This window comes from Sceloporus occidentalis, unplaced genomic scaffold (assembly GCF_023333645.1).
Source record: "Sceloporus occidentalis isolate IW3139 unplaced genomic scaffold, rSceOcc1.0.p SCAF_10, whole genome shotgun sequence".
Taxonomy (NCBI): Eukaryota; Metazoa; Chordata; class Lepidosauria; order Squamata; family Phrynosomatidae; genus Sceloporus; species Sceloporus occidentalis.
This window is the reverse complement of record NW_028316990.1, coordinates 26,412,298-26,431,682: the sequence shown is the minus strand read 5'-3', so window position 1 is coordinate 26,431,682 and position 19,385 is coordinate 26,412,298. Positions and strand designations below refer to the sequence as shown.

At 45.0% G+C, this 19,385-nt stretch overlaps 1 protein-coding gene across 1 annotated transcript; it reads right to left on the bottom strand.

The window, feature by feature from the left end:
* Window positions 1-6,152: 6,152 nt before the first annotated feature.
* On the bottom strand, window positions 6,153-16,666 carry PMM2 (phosphomannomutase 2). The gene is made up of 8 exons (XM_089540309.1): window positions 16,530-16,666; window positions 15,750-15,861; window positions 14,543-14,619; window positions 13,048-13,139; window positions 12,172-12,271; window positions 9,207-9,282; window positions 8,225-8,340; window positions 6,153-7,889 (listed from the first exon to the last, which is right to left on the bottom strand). Exons 1-8 carry the CDS (start codon window positions 16,602-16,604, stop codon window positions 7,785-7,787), a joined length of 753 nt encoding a protein of 250 aa, XP_089396435.1. The 5' UTR covers window positions 16,605-16,666; the 3' UTR covers window positions 6,153-7,784.
* Window positions 16,667-19,385: the final 2,719 nt, after the last annotated feature.

Genomic DNA, 19,385 nt, shown 5'->3' with positions numbered 1-19,385 from the left:
CCTGGCCAGGAAGGGGCAGCAGCAGCAGCAGCAGCAGCAGCGCGAGATCTGCCAGGCCTCGCCTCGCCTCTTCTTCCCGGCGCTGGACCAGGAGGGGCCCCAAGGGAGGCGCGGGTGGAAGAAGCGGGAGCCCCTCCGCAGGAAGAAGGCGGGGGAGCCCCAAGGGACGGCGCAGGAGCCCCTGCCGCCCTTACTCCTGGTTGGGAGGCCGGCAGGAGCCACCGCCGCTGAGGCCCGGAGCGAGAAGAACCGAGAAGGGCCCTTCTTCCTCCCGCAGCTGGACGCCGCCCCTTCCCCCCGGGAGCCTCCTCCTCCTCCTCGCCCTTCGCCTCCGCTGCCTTCCCTGGCCCTCGCCGGGGCCTTCCCCGCCCGCAGGCCCCTCAGGAACATCTTCCCCATCCTCCGAAACCTCTGAGGGCGATGGTTTCCCCAAACTCCGTTTGTTTTGGACTTCAGGTCCCAGAAGCCCCAGCCAAACGAACGAACAGTCAGGAATTATGGGAGCTGTAGTCCAAAAGGCTTGGAAAAGGGACCGACGCTCGGCGGCGGCACGAGGACTTGGCGGCATTGCGCATGCGCAAGGGGATTTGGCGCCTCTTTTTCCAGACTTCCGGTCCTATTTCCGCCTGTGGTAACCGCCCCCAGTGCGCAGGCGCAAGGGGCGGGGCTTGATTGTGTGAGAGATCTTTGTTTTTTTTTAATGTTAGGGTTGGCGTCAGCCTCCCGCTTCCTTTCTTGCGCCTGCGCAGTGGCGGATGTTGGATTCTCTGAGTTTCCTCTATAACTCACTAATGATTCATTTGCTGGAATGAAGGAGGAAGTTTATGACCAAATATACCATCTGGATCTCCTAAGGATATTTGGTTTGTCAGGTTTCCTCCCAAATAAACAATTCTGTATCCCAAAATTGCTGCTTAATTTTCTAAAGCTTGCCCCTTTGGGTGCTTTATGGGGTTTTACTGAAGGCTTCGTGATTTTAAATCAACTTTTTCACACTAAAAACAAACAGGCAATTGGTGTTTTTGTTTAACTTTGTATCATTTATTGTTTTGACTTGCACTGTGGACGAGTGAAAGATGGATATCAACAAATAAGTAGCACAACAACAAATAACAAAACAAGGAGAAATAAATGTCCCCCAGTGGTTTGGGTTCAAATCCTCCTACTTGGCCACTAAAACCCATTGGGTGACGGCAGGGCTGCCATAAATCGGAAATGACTTGAAGGCACACAAGGAGAGAGAATCGTAGAGTCCGAGAGTTGGAAGAGATCCCAAGAAAGGCCATCCAGTCCAACCCCTTCTGCCATGCAGGAACTCTCAGTCAAAGCACCACCAAAAGATGGCCATCCAGCCTCTGTTTAAAGACCTCCAAGGAAGGAGACTCCACCATGATCCAAGGCAATGGATGCCATTGTCAAACAGCTCTTACTGTCAGGAAGTTCCTCCTAATGTTGAGCTGGAATCTCCTTTCTTGTACTTTGCATCCATTGCACCATGTGTCCTATTCTCTGGAGCAACAGAAAACAAGCTTGCTCCCTCCTCAATATGACATCCTTTCAAACATTTAAACAGGGCTATCATATCACCTCTTAACCTTCTCTTCTCCAGGCTAAACATGCCCAGATCCCTCAGTCTCCCATAGGACATGATTTCCAGACCCTTCACCATTTTAGTCTCCTTCCTTTGGACACATGGCTCCAGTTTCTCAAAGTCCTTTTTGAATTATGGTGCCCAGAACTGGGCACAATATTCCAGGTGGGGCCTGACCAAAGCAGAATAGAGCAGCACTATTACTTCCCTTCATCTAGACTACACGCAGCCTAGAATCGCAGCCTAGAATAGCGTTGAACCAGGGCAGTTAAAGTGGTCTCAATCTGGATTGGATTTGCAATTCCAGAGACCAGGGTTTGATTCCCAGCTCAGCCGTGAAACCCAATGGGGTCCAAAACACACACTGCAGAAACAATCCTCTTGAGAATGCTTTAACAGCCCTGGGTCAAGGCTAGGGATTTCTGGGAACTGAAGTTTTGTGAGAGAATTAGCCGCCTCTGTGAGAGCACTGGTGACAGGATAAGCTACAATTCCCAGGATCCCTTAGCACTGAACCAGGGCAGTAAGAGGTCTCAAATGGGATTATTTCTGCAGTGTGTGTTTCGCACCCCAGTGGGTTTCATGGTCGAGCTGGAAATCAAAACCCTGGTCTCCGGAACCACAGGTCCAAAATACACTCCAGAAGTAACCCAGTTTGAGACCTCTTTAACTGCCCTGGGTTCAATGCTAGGGAATTGTGGGGACTGTAGTTCTGCAAGACATTTCAGCCTTCTCTGCCAGAGAACTGTGGTGCCACAAGGAGCTACAATTCCCAGCATTCCTTAGCCCTGAGCAAGGGCAGTCAAAGCGGTCTCAAAAGCAGGCTGTTCCTGCAGTGGAGTTTATCAAACGGGAGGAATTTCTCATAAATTCGAATGAAAGAAAGCGGGGCTAGAACGCATTCACTTAAAGTTGTTAGTTTAGCGCAATTATGTGAATGCGCATTGCATTCAAACTGGCTCCCCATTACCCGAAAATAGCATCCCATTGCCCGAATTTGTGTGTGGCTGTCTGTCACGCAATAACGTTAAACCCCATGATTGCGTTCAGATTGCCATCCGATTATACTTCCAATTCCCCTTGACTGATAAACTCCAGTGTCTCTCTCTGCCGTTCCAAGGCCTCCTTCCTTCCTTCCTTCTCTCCGTCGGAACCTGTTGGCGTCACAAAGGCTCCCTAACAAAGGCCTGGGGAGCCTTCCTTCCGTCTGTGAGCCGCTGCCTTCCAGCCCTTCCTTCTCCTCTTCCTTCTCGGGCCATGGCCCGCCGTCCTCCTCCGCTGGTCCTCCTCGGGGCTGGGGCCAACCCTCTGGTGCCCACTGCTCCTCGCCAGGTGCCTCCTGCTCCTGCTCCTCTTCCTCGGGGAGAACGGCGTCAGCTGTGGGCCCTGAGTCCCCGTGCGGCCGCCCAAGCCCAGGCCCACCGACAGGCCCGGAAGGAGAGCCAGCCGCGCCGAAGGACGGAGCTCGCCCCAGCCACAGCCAGGCTCTACTTCCCAGCGGTGAGGAAACAGGACCAAGGGAGGCGAGGCCCGCAGCCGTCGCTACAAGCCTCGAGGAGGGCGCCCCTCCAGCGGACAACTGACACTGGGCTACCGCCTTTGGTGCTCGTAGGCCGCGCGGCCCCCGAGGCCAAGAAGGAGGGGCCCTGCGAAGGGACCGCCTTGCCCAGCCTCACCAACCAGACCAGGCCTTCTCCTCCAACCCCTTCTCCGCCTCCTCCTTCGGCTCAGGCTTCTGCCATGCCAGCCCGGCGTCGGCGCCAAGATTTCTACCGCTTCCCCCCGAGGAACTAGGCCCAAATTTACTGCAGGATGAAAGTAGCGACGATGACGCCACCACACATGCGCGCCAACAGTTTCCCCCGCCTTTTTTGGTCACAGCGGGCACCGACGCATGCACAGTCGTTGGGGAGGAAGGATTTGGAATGCCGACTCTGGCCCCGCCCACTGTCAGTAGCAATGACGCATGCGCCATCGTTGAGAAGGAAGGTTTTATATCGCCGCCTGTGGCTTCTCACTCTCAGCGGGCAATGACGCATGCACGGTCGTTGGGAAGAAAGGCTTTGGAACACCGCCTCTGCCTCCACCCTCTATCTCAGGGGACAATGACACAGCACCGCCTCTGCTGCACAGGGTTTGGATTTATATTACTTCTCAGTACCGTTTTGGCACCTGCTTTAAAAAACAAAACAAAAACCAACCTGCGCGTGCGCAGTGGTGAGAATTTTCGCACTTTTCTTCTGTTAGAGGACGCATGCACAGTCTGAGAAGGAGGGAAAGATTTGGATTGATTCTTCGTTTGCTCCTCAGCCTCCCGCCTGGACTGCTGAGAGCTTGGATGAGGATGCATGCGCAGCTGTTGTGCGGAAGGGCAGGGTTTGGATTGAATTTTTTTTTGGTTGCTGCTGGCCTCCTGCCTATCTTTCTGAGCCAGGCTGCTGCTGCTGTTTCTTTTTAAGGCGCTCAGGGGTCAACAGAGCTGCGCATGCGCATTGGCTCCTTTTGGGAGACAAAATGGCGGAGATCGAGAAGAGAGTTTGGAGTGGCAGCTCTTTCATGCCCTGGAGAGAGAGAAGGAAGAAGGAAGCCTAATGTTGGCTGGATCTGGTAAGAGTCAGAGGGTTAGGGAAAAGAAAGAAAGAAACCAGGAACAAGGCTTTATATATGTTGGTTGATAAACCAACAAATGACTGAGTTTGGGGTTCTTGGGAGCTCAGATCAAGACTTAACAAAGAAATGACAGCTTTGCCTTTTGTGGCTTTGATTATTCACAGATTTTATTAAAATGTTCTCTCTAGGAATATATAAGTCCTCCAGTGCAACTCTATGGTTAACTTTAACCAAAAGTTGCACCGAAAGACCTAGAGATTCCTAGAGAGGACCCTCCACTAGACCTTTGTAGCTCCTCCAGTGCAACTCTATGGTCAATGTCTGGCAGATGTTGACCACAGAGTTGCCCTGGAGGACCTAGAGATCCCTAGAGAGGTGTCCTCTCAGGTAAAAACATAGCGTTTTTGTTACTTGCTGTTTTTCCATATTCATGGGGGTCTTGTGCCCCTGACCCCAGCAAATATGGAGGGACAAGTGTTTTTCTCTGACTGACTGTGCAGGAACCAAAGGCTTCCTCAGAAAAGGGGAACCATGAAGGCTCAAAACTAACCCCCCCCCCCGAGATCCCAAGACAACCCTTGGCTCCCCACCCCAACTCTTCTTTTCCATCCTTTCCCTTCAACACCTCATTGTAAGTTACTCTAGGGGTCAGGACACCCCCTCGTCCTTCCCCACCGTCCACCGGGCGAGTGGTTTAAAAATTAAAACGTGAGACCCTCCTCTTTTGGCAAGCTGCCCTTCATCTGTGTAATGGGCAGATTGGCCAATACCATTTATTTTAGGGTGCATCAATAGAGGTATAGAGTCAAGTGAAGTAATACTGCCACTGTATTCTGCTTTGGGTCAGGCCCCACCTGGAATATTGTGCTGGGCAGTACAATTCAAAAAGGACATTGAGATACTGGAGGACGACTAAAATGGTGAAGGGTCTGGAAACCATGCCCTATGAGGAAAGACTTAGGGAGCTGGAGATGTTTAGCCTGGAGAAGAGAAAGTTAAGAGTTGGCATGATAGCCCTGTTTAAGTATTTGAAGGAATGTCATATTGAGGAGGGAGTAAGCTTGTTTTCTGCTGCTCCAGAGACTAGGACCCAGTGGAGCAATGGATGCAAGCTCCAGGAAAAGAGATTCTACCTGAACATTAGGAGGAACTTCCTGACAGTAAGGGCTGTTCAACAGTGGAACAAACTTCCTCAGAGTGTAGTGGAATCTCCTTCCTTGGAGGTCTTTAAACAGAGGCTGGATGGCCATCTGCTGGGGATGCTTTGATGGAGAGTTCCTGCATGGCAGAATGGGGTTGGACTGAATGGCCTTTGGGGTCTCTTCTAACTCAATGATTCTATGGTTCTATTCTATTTTATTTTTTATTGAACATGCTGAGATCCAAATCTGGCTATAAAGCACACTCATCAAGTGAAAAGCTGACCTGCATAAGTTGGAATCAAGTTGCTGAGGATTCTGATGAACACAAGGAAGATTAGACCTAGACCGACATATGCATGCTGAGGATAACATAACCCATATATCCTTTTATGTAACTTTAGCCCCAAGCATGACCAGGTGAGGAAACCTTTGGTTCTCCAGATGTTTTGGTCTACAACTCCTGCCATGGGTTGTGTTGACTAAGGCTTCTCAGAGCTGGAGCCCAAACATCTGGGGAGGTCAAAGTTTCCATACTCCTGCCAATGGAGCTTGGCAGGGAGGAATAAAGATACATGCAGCTGTACTTTGGAAAAAGCTTGGAATTGAGCTTTCTCAGGAACCAAGCCATAACTCTAACCAAGACAGACCAAAGGACGTGACAACATCACAACATGCTCTTGTCAAAGCCCACCATAGACTCCCATGCACAAGGCCCCATGTGTCACCGCACTGCTCAGAAGACAGCCTTCACCAATGTTAACCAAAAAAGTTAAGGCGAACAGTATAAAGTACAAACTTGCCTAAAAAGGTCCCTTTCACAACATTTAATATGGCTGGAAGGATGCATTACATGCAAAGTGGGTTTGTTGTTCCATAAAGTGTTTTGAGCTCTTCCCCTCTATATAGCTGTTGAGATACCTCCAATAGGGTTGCCAGAGTGAAAAGTGGAAATGGCTCCTATACATTTCATGGTAGAAGAGGACATTTCAGTAGGTGTTGCTTGTCACACAGCCAAGTAACAAAGCAAAACTTGTTGAATTACTCTCTACAAGGCAATCATTAAAGGTCCCTGAACCAAATTGTTTTCAACTGGGCAACCCTAGTCTTCAGTTCTATGCAGGCATTTGCCAGACTGCTAAATAAGAGTATGAATGTGCACATATAAGCACAGCCCTACAACATCCTAGACTTTTGTGTGCTGAACAAAGGTCTTTATAGACTCTGGAATGGCAGGCTAGAGACAATTGTGCTTACTGTGAGGGTCTAATAGTTAGAGAGGCCTAGAGAAACAAGCATGCTCTTGGTATGAGGGTCTGATGGTTGCAGAGGCCCATAGAGACAGTCATGTTCATGATGTGATGGTCTGGATGCTGCCATATAAGCAGAGGATGTTTGGGGGCAATGCTTATGGGTACCCAGCTTTAGTCTTATAATCCCAAATAGGTAAATGTTTGGCACCTCCTGCTCCTTTTCAACAATGGTTGTAACACAAGCAGGTGAGGTTTTTGCACAGCAAAACAAAAATAAAAACCTGCAAGAGGTAGGAATAAAAAGGTGCAGTTTCTCCCTGGAACGTCCCAGAATGAGTCTAGTTCTTACCAAAAACTACGAGTACAAATGCCACAAACGCCAACAACTTTGCCCTACCAGGTTCTGCCCTGAGATGATGGAGGTAGCTGGATGGGCAGGACGTAATAGTGTGATCCCAAACAATGCAATGAAGACTGAGACAAAAAATCTGAGATGGGGGAACCCTGTGCAGTTATGAGGACTAGTACAAACTGTACATTTTGGAATGGGACAAACAGAAATGTTCAAAAAGAGTAACCTATTTGGGCATGAGGGTATGCTTCTCCTTTGCAGAAAACAGGAAGGCTGGGTCTGATGGGATGTTTTTAATCCCTGCAGGGGTAGCCGTGCACCTGTGGAAAAGTGACTCAGGTTGCTCAGAAGAGAATCTGGGAATCCTGGGATGGATCTAGGAAAGTGGCATGATAAGGTGTGTTTGATCAAGGCATATAGGTGACCAAAAGCAAGTTTATGTCTCAAACTGTAGCCCCAAAGCATGACAACCGTTGTGCTGAGAGGTGAAGTAGGCAAATGACTCGTTTAACCATCCCAACAGTTTGCCTTTCTTTAAAGAGCAGCCTTGGAGGAAGGAAATTAGGATAAGGACTGTGGTGTACCATGTCTGTGTATGTGGAGAGGAATTCATCCTTTCATGCTTAGAAGGCTAACAGAAATCTTTCCATTGCTCAAAAAGGTTCGTCAGACAGCATCTTCTCCCTCAAGACAAATAGCAGCTTTGGGGAAGAAAAATCGAGTGCTACAGTCCAGATCCAGATTCCTGTCCTCTGCTGGCTGCTTTAAAATAAAAGGTGTACCGTATTAGCCCTGAGACTAGCCTACTCTCTGTGTTGGTAGAAAAACAAGTCCATTCTCTAGTTAAAGAATAATTCTTCACATATCTGTCTTGTCTGCTCAGGAGAGGTGACACTGTGCCCAATGGTTCTGGAGTCTGTGTAGATTTCGTAGTCATTCCCGCCCTGTAGATGAGGCATACACAGAAGTTACTTTTAGGTGTTTTCAGTCCTACTGGAGTAAGAGATTTCAACTCAATATAGCACTCTCTGGATGTGTTGCACTACAGCTCCCAGTTTCTGCCCAAAGGAGGGTGGGATTTGTAGCCCAACACATCTGAAGGGCAGCAGATTGGGAGAAACTGCTGTAAAGTTTGCATTGGGACGGAGACACACACACCACAATTAAATATCTGTCAAAATAGCAACAGAATGAATTCACATACCGACAGATTTCTGCTGCAAAATGAATCTTCAAAAACAATTTTGAACTTACTGTCTTGTTCTATTTCACAACTTACCGGCATGGTCTTATCTCCAAAGAAATAGATCTTTTTAAAGCCATCTTTGGACACAATTCCTAAGCAGTACCGTTTATCCCAACCATCCGGAAACACATCAAAACTTATCTGGCCTCCTAGATGAATAAAGGTAAAAAACACACACAGCGGTAAGTTTGTTGTGTGGAGACGGAATGAGAAGAATTTGATTCAGCAGATACAGATACAATCTCCACCTAAATGGGAGTTATGTGAATTTACGATGGAAAGAATAGTAGAGGTGGTATGAGGATGACTTAGAAAAGCTCATACTAAAACAGAACACAGAACATATGATGGTGGACTATATGGCCACAAGACATCCTAAAGTATCTGGTCTGCCCTGTTGAGATGCCAAAAAATACTGCACCCCTGCTCCTAGACTGGCTATATTTAAAAATCCCTTCTTCATCCAGACATTCCTCTTAATCCATTATTCCAGGACTAAGAGCTTCCCCCTTTTTTTTTTTCCTGACACCCCTAAAAACTTATTTGAATTTCTTATCTCTCACAGTGTCTTGTAAAACTAGTTGCTTTGCAAACTCTCAGTATCTACAGAACTGGGTAAAAGTTACTCCTAGTAGCCATGCCACCTGGGAAGAGTTTGGAAACTGTTGTCCAAAAAAGTAACTTTTCCACGTTCTTTTCCAGCTCACCATCGATTCTACATATTTTCATTTTTTGTTCTTTGCTGCAAATACCTGATAATCACTTTTAAAAATGTTCTTATTTGGAAGACCCATTGAACTGGCCCTTTTAAAAATAAAGATTATCCAGAGATGCAGAGATTTGGGGCCAAGAGGGCAGAGGAGGAAGGTTTGGGGAAGGAAGCCCTGGGAATTCAACCTTAGCTTTCCTGACCAAGTATCCACCATCTGAGCAGTTGAATCAGCCCCTCCCCCAATGAAATTTGGCACCAATGGAAATGATTGTCGGATTTGCTTTAAGGAAGTGATGATGATACCTATGGAAAACGTGAGGCCTTTTCCTGCAAAGTCCCTTTGCAAATCAGCCACAAATTTCTCTCTTATATGTTCCCTCTGTTGAAAAATAAATAAATAAGAAATACAAACAAAGGAGTTATCAGTTTTGGGGAACAGCACCGATTCACAAAGCAGGTTATTATCCCACATCGGCTTGTATGAGGAAGAGCCCCTGCCCTTCTGTTGCGAAGCGTTGCTGGGTTTTTGGGGATCTTTGGGATGTGCTGCAGGGAAGAGAAGCACTCAAGTCATACAAGCCAGATGACAAGCTTCACCATCACCCTTTGAAAGTTGAATTTATAGCTGATATAACCTCTTGAGTTTAGACCTCAGTGCGCTCCCACACTTTGTGGAAGTGTGTTGACCATTATAGTTCTAGGAAGACAAAGGAGACACTTCTCAGCACGTCAGGTATTTTTGTGTTGTCCTTTTGTCTTTGTTTATATAGATTCCTCAAGAAGACCTTAAATAGCATTTACAGGCCAAAACATTGGGCTTTTTAGCAAATTAAAAACAACACCAACACATTTCTCCCCCAGTATCCTGAGACATTCCTCCTTTTTCTTGCTAGATTCCATAGGCCACTCTCCAGTTTTTGTCTCTTTTTCCCATTTCATATCTACCCACCAAGAAGTGGGTATCCAAAACTGGACCTTGGAAAAACTCCTTTCGTTGGGCTGCAGGTCCCAGAATTCTGGAATTTGTTGTACTCCAACAAAAGGAGATTTTTCATAGTTTGTCTGAAATATAGCTGGAACACTATGGGTTTCTCCCTCCCCATCCAAGGATACCATTACTGTTACTCAGCTCTGCTTTTCCCCACCATCTAAAGGATAGCATTCCAACATTCCTCAAGAGTAAAGTACACAGATTTAAAGTGGTGACTAGAAGCCATAATGTTTCTCACTATAGGTGACTTTGCTAATTATTTCATCTCTAAGATTACCACTATTCGCTCTGAGATAGTCCCTCCTGATTCCTCTTCTGCTCATAATCTTCTTTCGTCCTCCCCTAAAAAATTTTCTGTGTTTCCTCCTGCTTCTTTGGATGAACTATCTACACTTCTGGACTCTTCCAAACCTGCAACCTGTCCTCTTGATCCAATTCCTACTCGTCTTCTTATTTCTATAGCTCCCTCTTTTCTGCCCTCGCTTCTCCATATCTTCAATCTCTCTCTCTCTCTACAGGCTCCTTCCCTTCGGACTTTAAACATGCTCTCATTTCCCCAATTCTGAAAAAACCTTCTCTTGACCCCTCCTCTTTGTCTAGCTATCGTCCGATTTCTCTTCTCCCCTTTCTTTCTAAGGTCTTGGAACGGGTTGTTTATTCTGGCTGTCTTGAGTTTCTTGAGGCCAACTCCATCCTCAATCCCTTTCAGTCTGGTTTCCGTCCAAGGCATTCTACAGAGACAGCTCTCACTAAGATTTCGAATGACCTTTTACAGGCCAAGGCTAATGGCCTTTACTCTGTTCTCATCCTTCTCGATTTGTCTGCAGCCTTTGACACCGTTGATCACTGTCTTCTAGTGGATATACTTTCTGACCTTGGATTCTCTGACTCTGTTCTTGACTGGTTTAGATCTTACTTGTCTGGCAGATCTTTTGCAGTGGTCACTAGTGGTCAGACTTCATCTCCTGTTCCCTTATCTGTTGGAGTTCCCCAGGGCTCTGTTCTGGGTCCCCTTTTGTTTTCTCTCTACACACTGTCCTTAGGAAAACTCATTAGCTCTTTTGGCTTTTCCTACCATCTGTATGCCGATGACACCCAGTTGTATCTTTCTGCCCCTGACCTTTCTCCAAGGCTTGAACAGCAAGTCTCGTCTTGTCTCACAGCTGTCTCGCAGTGGATGCGCCATCGGCGTTTGAAGCTCAACATGTCCAAGACGGAGCTTCTTGTCTTTCCTCCTAAGCCCACCCTTTAACACTCCTTTTCTGTATCTGTGGACAACATTTCTATTCAACCAGTCCAGCAAGCCCGCAGTCTTGGTTTTATCTTTGACTCTTCTCTGTCGTGTATCCCTCAGATCCAGACCACAGCCAAGGCTTGTAGATTCTTTTTGTACAATATTGCTAAAATCCGACCATATCTCTCCGCCTCTACTGCCAAGATCCTGGTCCATGCCCTAGTGGTCTCACGACTGGATTACTGTAACGTCCTCCTGGCTGGGCTTCCTCTTTCTCACCTCCGTCCTTTAATTTCTGTCCAGCATTCAGCTGCACGCATTATCACATCCGCCCACCGCTCTGACCACATCTCTCCTGTGTTGGCATCCCTTCACTGGCTCCCCCTCCCTTTCCGCATTCAGTATAAGCTCCTGCTGTCGACATTTAAAGCCCTCCATGGACTGGCCCCTCCTTACTCATCAGGCCTTCTTTCTCCTCACCCTCCCACCAGGGCCCTCCGTTCTGGTCGTCAAGTTCTGCTGTCTCAGCCCAGGATTTCCTCTGCCCCATCCCGGATTCGCCCCTTTTCACTCGCTGCCCCTCACTCCTGGAACCTTCTTCCCCCACAAGCAAGAGCCATCACTTCTTTAACCAGCTTCAAAACGGAGTTGAAGACCATTCTGTTCAGGGCAGCGTTCCCAGGCATTGCATAATTGTCACTTGCTATTTGATGGTCTTTTCTTGCCTGTTTTATTGAATCATTTCCTGTATTGCTATGTATTTAATATGTATTATCCTACTAGAGAGGCCCCTTCCCCACCACCTCTCCTTTCCCCTTTTGTGTCATGTCTTTTTAGATTGTAAGCCTGAGGGCAGGGAACCGTCCAATTAAAAAGATTGTATGTACAGCGCTGTGTAAATTTACAGCGCTTTATAAATAAAGGTTAATAATAATAATAATAATAATAATAATAATAATAGGTCTGGCTGAAGGGGCAAAACTCTGGTGTAAAGAGAACTTGCTCTCCAAACACCACAGATGCAACGGAGACATCACACTTGCCTTATCGAGTTCGTAGAACTCAATCCGTTCATTCTGGCTGCAGCTTCTGCCGACAGGACAGACGTTCAGCATCCCATTCCGGAATTCAATAAAAGTGCCCCTAAAAAGACACGGCCAAAAAAGCACACATATGGTCAGAGACAGTCATAGAAAATATCCTTCCAAGGGGTCAAGAAAGAGGGAGGTTACTTATGACATGTCGTTGCAGTAACCATACTGAATAGCACATGCAAAAAGGCATGTAAAGGCCCCACATTCTGCACCCAGAGCTGCCTGTGGGAAGCCCATGACCACAATTAAAACCTCTGGTTTTCCCAAGCAATTGATGCATAGAGACATTGACTCTCGCTTAAACTCCTGTGGAGAGGTTTTTCCTCTTTTCTATCCTGAACCATGGTGAGGGAAAGGCACAACAGTGATGTTTCCAGAGGCTCACCAAGCTTTTAAAGTGGCAGATCCAATGGGGTTCAGTGGTTACAGCATTTGACTGAAACATGGGCTGCATCTACATTGCAGAAATAATGCAGTTTTGACACTGTTTTAACTGCCATGGCTCAATGCTACGGAATTACGGATTTCTAGTTTTATTAGATATTTTGCCTTCTCTGTTAGAGCACTCTGGTGCCACAACAATTAAAATGTTAATGCTTTCTACATATGAAGTCCCTCCACATAGAAAACTAGCACACTGGTGACATATAACGTGTGGTCTCCCTCACACGCTAGCTTATTACATGCAGGGAGTTTGGGAGCGTTTTACACAAACAATGGCAGTAAAAGTAGAAACATGGTGTTATAACTATAACTGTGTAGCACGAAAAGGCCCTTTCTGTCCAACCCAGATAAAAGGAAGAAACGCTAGTGTTGCACCCATACCTTTTCCTGGGCAGTTTAATTTTGGCAATGTAACTCAGGCAATAGTTGATCAAGTCTTGGAGCAGCTCTTCACCCAAATGGCCTTGAATGCTCTAGACAAGAAACATACAAAAACGTGATCAAACATATCAGAAAAAAGTATCTCTCCAACAGACATTATCTCCCCTTCTCTGCAAGGAAGGATGGAGACATGCTTTTGTTTTTCTAAGGATTACTGCTGGATCCTTGTTGGATTTTCTAAAACCTGAAGAAATCCTACCTGTCCGTTTTACCTGGAACTTGGTATTATGGGTAAGTAGAAGCTATATATTACAGCTATATTATATATATATATATATATATATATATATATATATATATAAATATAATAAATATCAATAAATATATCCCCCCCAGTCACTTTTGCCAAGCTGTCTTTACTCAGCATTACAACTTGTGGTGCCTACTTTCACGTGGGTGAAGAAATTTCTCTCTTTTGGAGGTACTGCCCATCAATTTCATGGCATGTCCCTGGGTTTTAATGTTAAAAGAGGGGGAGATTAAAAAAAAACCCTTCCTCTACAATATATATAATTTTATAAGCCTCAACCATGTGTGCTCCTCCATTTAAACTGAAAGTCCCCTCGAAAAAAATTATCATGCTTTCTCACTGAACCAGCCTTCCTCAATCTGTGTGCCTCTAGCAGTGCTGGACTACAAACTCCATGCTATCTGGGGATGGTGGGAACTGTAGTCTACAACATCTGGAAGGCGTCAGACTGAGTTATCTTTGATGGTAAATTCTGGTTTTCACCCTTCATTAGGAAGTTTCAGTCTATAGTTGAGAGCGTTAAATAGTTTAGTCTTATTACACTATAAGTGTTGGTTACATTTCATTGTCCTCTGACCACACTGTCCAGAAGTCCAGCTGCCTAAATATCTGTCCTGTATCTCTATTTGAAATCATGGATAACACACCATGCAGATGATATAGAGTCAGCCCTCAGTATTCACAGATTCTTATCCAGGGATTCAACCATCCACAACTTAATATTCATATCTATCTATATAGATAGCTGTATAAAACACGCAGCTGCGTTGGTCATTCAGCAAATCCAAACAAAAATCCATCAGTGATACCTTTATTGCTCAACTGAAATGCACAATATACCATCGAAAGCTTGTCACAAGTATATTGTGCATTTCAATTGGCCAATAAAGGTATCACTGATGGATTTTTGTTTGGATATAGATATAGTTATATATATTCCAGAAGGCCTTGCTTACACTTCTGACTTACATTCAGTAGAAGAATAAAGTATCACAATGGAAGTGGCAATGCCAACTGGCAGCTAAATTGATCCAGTTCTGGAAATTCTTATTGTCAGTAGGTTAGAAGAGAATGGAATTACCCAAATGAAATTGTGATTTTCACATAAACTGACGCAAAACCTGTTAAAACAGCCTGTATTAATTTATCTCAAGTGTATTAGTTAATCCCATGTTACAGACTCACCTGCTTACTGACAAATTCCCCATCTTTGTAAGCCACTAGGCCATTTTCTGGAAAGACATAGTCAAATTTTTCGACAACTATGGGGGAAAAAACAACGAGGTTATTTCTGTCTGTCATTTTCAGGCCCCATAAAAATAAAGATATAGCAGCCTCCACCAAACCAGGAAACCTTCTGGTGCTTCTCCATAGAGTTTAGTTTCCTGACAAGCCTTTGTGGCTTAAAATGGAGGGAATTCAAACCCATAGCATTGCTGCTTCCATTCTGATATTTTATCCCACTGCATTTAAGGGTTTACATTACTGTAGATGATTTTAATTGTTAAAATCTTAATTTTATTGAGATTTTATAAATGTTTTATCTATGAGCTGCCTTGAGTCTCACTTTGGGAGAAAGATGGGATAATAAACAAACAAACAAACAAATAAATAGACTTGTTTATTTTCAAATTTTAAAAATATTATTTATTTAATTGTTTTATTTTTTATCCCACCTTTCTCCCAAGTTGGGACCCAAGGCAGCTCACCACACACACACATATATACACAAACACATACCACTGCACCGTGTACATACACAATATATACACAATAAATACACAATATATATATGTATACACACACACACACAGAGTCCATACATATATACCACTGCACCATGCATAATATATACACTATATATATATATACACACAATATATATATATATATATATACACACACATATACAGTATATATATATACATATACAGTATATATATATATATATATGTACACAGACGTACATACGTATATATATATATACGCTCTCTCTCTATATATATATATACACACACACACATCACTGTACCATGCACATACACAATATATATATATATATATATAAACACAATATATACGTGCGCGCACACATGCACATACACATTAAAACAACGCTTTATAAAATCAATTAAAACGGTTGAATTAAAACAATAAAAAGTTTTTAAAAATTACAACTTAGAAATTGTAAAACACACAAGGTTGAAAATCATCCAAACCAACCCCCCAAACCCCCCAATAAAACCAGTCCTGCATGTTTTTAGAAAGCGATGTTGCTGCCATGTAAAACGTCATCCAGGACTATTTTATTCCTTTGCTTTCTTGCCACTTTTAAAGCCCCGCTTGCTTTTATCCTTCAATCCTTGGTGTTCTCTGGAGGCACGAAGCGTACCGTCTTCCCCGAGTTGCTCTTGGATCTTCCCGAAGTCGGAGCCCCCGACCACTCCGACCGTCACCCTTTTCCTCAAGGCCTGCAGGAAGGCAGCCATCTCTGGGGTCACTTTCTGGAAGGAAAGAGAAAGAAGGAGGACTCATGTGTTTTCCATCATGACATTTGTTGCTCATAGATCAGTGCCAGCGCCTTCTCTGACGCTTCTCTTGGTGGGATTTGTTCAGGAGAGGACTGCCATGGCCTTTCTCTGAGGCTGAGAGAGTGTGACTTGGACAAGGTCACCCTGGTTCCTTATTGTTATTATTACTGCTACTATTATCTTTACTTATCGCCCGCCTTTCTCTCAATATAGGGCCTCAATATTATTATTATTAGTAGTAATAGTAACATTAATATTAATATATTATTATATATTACATTAATATTGATGTAATACAAGGTGTTCATTAATACATTAAGGCAAATAAATGGGATTAATTTTTAAAATTTTTTAAACCCCATTTCCTTATTATTATTACTATTATGTTTACTTATATCCCACCTTTCTCCCAATATAGGGACTCAATACTATTAATAGTATCATTATTAGTAGTATTAATATTAATGTAATACAAGTTGTTTCATTGAAACATTCAGGCAAATAAATCGGTTTAAATTGTTAAAATGCCTATATTTTAGTTCCTCCTTGTAGAGGAACTAAGCAGCCTCCTTTAAGGGCTAAACCGGATTGGAACCTGGGAAGCCCTCTGCCCATGCCCAGAGGCACTCTTTCCCACCTACCTGCCTGGGCCCCGTGAGGGTGCCGTCCACGTCGAAGAGGCAAAGCACCTGCCTTCTTCCTCCCTCGCCTTCCATGGCTCTGAGTGAGGTGGCAAGAGGCTCCGCTTCCGCCTCCCGAAAACTACGACTCCCAGCATGCCAAGGGAAGGAGGAGCGTCGCTACGCATGCGCCGCCTCTTGCGCCTGAAAGAGGGAAGCCAAAGGGGACCAGGGACGCCCCGCGCAGCCTTGAAGGAGCGCCACTGCGCATGCGCTGCCTCTCGCGCCTAAAGAGAGGGAAGTCAAAGGGGACCAGGGACGTCCCGCGCAGCCTCGCGCTTCCGATTATCATAGAATCATAGAGTTGGAAGAGACCGCAAGGGCCATCAAGTCCAACCCCATTCTGCCATGCAGGAAATCTCAGTCAAAGCATCCCCGACAGATGGCCATCCAGCCTCTGTTTAAAGACCTCCAATGAGGGAGACTCCACTACACTCCTAGGAAAGAATGTGTTCCACTGTCGAACAGCCCTTACTGTCAGGAAGTTCCTCCTAATGTTCAGGTGGAATCTCTTTTCCTGCAGCTTACATCCATTGCTCCGGGTCCTAGTCTCTGGAGCAGCAGAAAACAAGCTTGCTCCCTCCTCATTATGACATCCCTTCAAGTATTTAAATAGGGCTATCATATCACCTCTTAACCTTCTCTTCTCCAGGCTAAACATCCCCAGCTTCCCGAGTCGTTCCTCATAGGGCATGGTTTCCAGACCTTTCACCATTTTAGTCGCCCTCCTTTGGACACGCTCCAGTTTCTCAATGTCCTTTTTGAATTGTGGGGCCCAGAACTGGACACAATATTCCAGGTGGGGCCTGACCAGAACAGAATATAGTGGCACTATTACTTCCCTGGATCTAGATACGATACTTCTATTGATGCAGCCTAAAATCGCATTGGCCTTGTTAGCTGCCACATCGCACTGTTGACTCATGTTCAACTTGTGGTCTACTTGGACTCCTAGATCCCTTTCACACGTAGTTTCATTCAGCCAGGTGTCACCCATCCTATATCTGTGCATTTTATTTTTCCGCCCTAAGTGCAATACCTTACATTTCTCTGTGTTGAATTTCATTTTGTTAGCTTTGGCCCAGCTTTCTAGTCTATTCAGGTCATTTTGAATCTTGATCCTGTCCTCTGGGGTATTAGCTATTCCCCCTAATTTGGTGTCATCTGCAAATTTGATAAGTATGCTCCCAATTCTGTCATCCAGGTCATTGATAAAGATGTTGAATAGCACTGGGCCCAGGACAGAGCCCTGTGGGACCCCACTGGTCACTTCTCTCCAGGATGAAAAGGAGCCATTGTTGAGCACCCTTTGGGTTCGGCCGGTCAACCAATTACAGATCCATTTAACAGTTCCTTTGTCTAGCCCACATTTTACAAGCTTGTTTGCAAGAATGTCATGGGAAACCTTGTCAAAGGCCTTACTGAAATCAAGATATACTATATCCACAGCATTCCCTTCATCTACCAAGCTAGTAATTGTCAATTACGGTTGTCATTCGATACTGAGGCAAATAAAGCTAAAAACAAAATGGCGGAGAGGGCCTTTTTTTGGCCTTTCTTCTCCTGCTGCCTTTGTTGCGTATAATAAATAAGTGGCTCCTTGTAAAATCAAAGCACTTCGACACAGCTTTGACTGCCCTGGCTCCATTCTGTGGGAGTCTGGGATTTGTAGTTCTGGACTACAACTCCCATAATGCCCCCACAAATGGCTCTGTTGTCTGGGGCTAACAATAATTAAATTTAGAGGCTCCACCCCCGTGACACCATTGCTCTGACAGAGAAGCCTCAGTCTCTCAAAACTCCGGAATCCCATAGCATTGAGCCATGGTAGTTAAAGCAGTGTCGAACTGGGTTAATTCTGCAACGTGTAGGTGCCCAAGAAGTTCTAAAGCAGTGGTCTCTGAACTCTTCAACGGATTATTGGACTTCAGCTCCCAGAATCCCAAGCTATTGACCGACAAGGCTGAGGCTTCTGGGAGATGAAGTCCAAAATCTCTTAAAGGGCAGAGTTGGGGGGTCACTGTAGTAAAGGAACCAGGAAGTCGCGGTCGCGTATGGCACTCTAAGTATCTTATATCTAGAGGACAGCTACGGAAAGAAGGCTTTCGCCGCAACGTTCCACCGCGGAGGCTGACGTCATTCCCTTCCGAACTACCATTCCCGGTAGGCAGCGCGACGCACGTCCTTCCGCCTTTCTAAAGAGAGCGAGTTGCCGGAATTCCTAGGATGCAACGCGGCAAGTAAGCAAACTAACCCGCTGAGAGGCGCCTCCTTCATGGTGAAGGATCTGGCGGTTCCAGAATATCAGCTTCAGGGGTAAGGCGACCCTCCGGATATTTTGGGGGACTACAGTTCCCATCAGTCCCAGGCAGCATCGACATTGAAGGGGTTATGGGAGTTGTAGTCCAGGAATCTATCCAATCTATTTTCTATCTAATCTGTCTATCTAATCTATCAATCTATCTATCTATACTTTATCTCTCTCTCTCTCCATTGCCTTACATACTAATTATTCACATCCTATCTCAAAAGTGTCAAGTAAATAAATATTAAAACACTATATATATACACATACACACACTATTCACTAATCCCTCGTATGTATGTATGTATGTATGTGAAGGATTAGTGAATAGTTGACACTTTTGAGGTAGGATGTGAATAGTAATTGGTTGGTATGTAAGGCAATGTGTTATATTAATAAACTCATTAATAGATTAGAAAGCTGGGCCAAAACTTACAAAATGAATTTCAACAGAGAGAAATGTAACTACGCTTAGGTAGAGAAAAGAAAAGAAATGCATAGATGTAGGATTA

Bases quoted from the DNA above. Each gene is read 5' to 3' on its own strand.
- PMM2 (XM_089540309.1), bottom strand. From the start codon at position 16,604: ATGGAAGGCGAGGGAGGAAGAAGGCAGGTGCTTTGCCTCTTCGACGTG. The intron at 9,283-12,171 runs GCAAGTGTGATG...ATTTTTCAACAG, and splicing joins AGTTCTACGAACTCGATAAG to AGGGAACATATAAGAGAGAA. The intron at 7,890-8,224 runs GTAAGTTGTGAA...CCTCATCTACAG, and splicing joins TTGGAGATAAGACCATGCCG to GGCGGGAATGACTACGAAAT.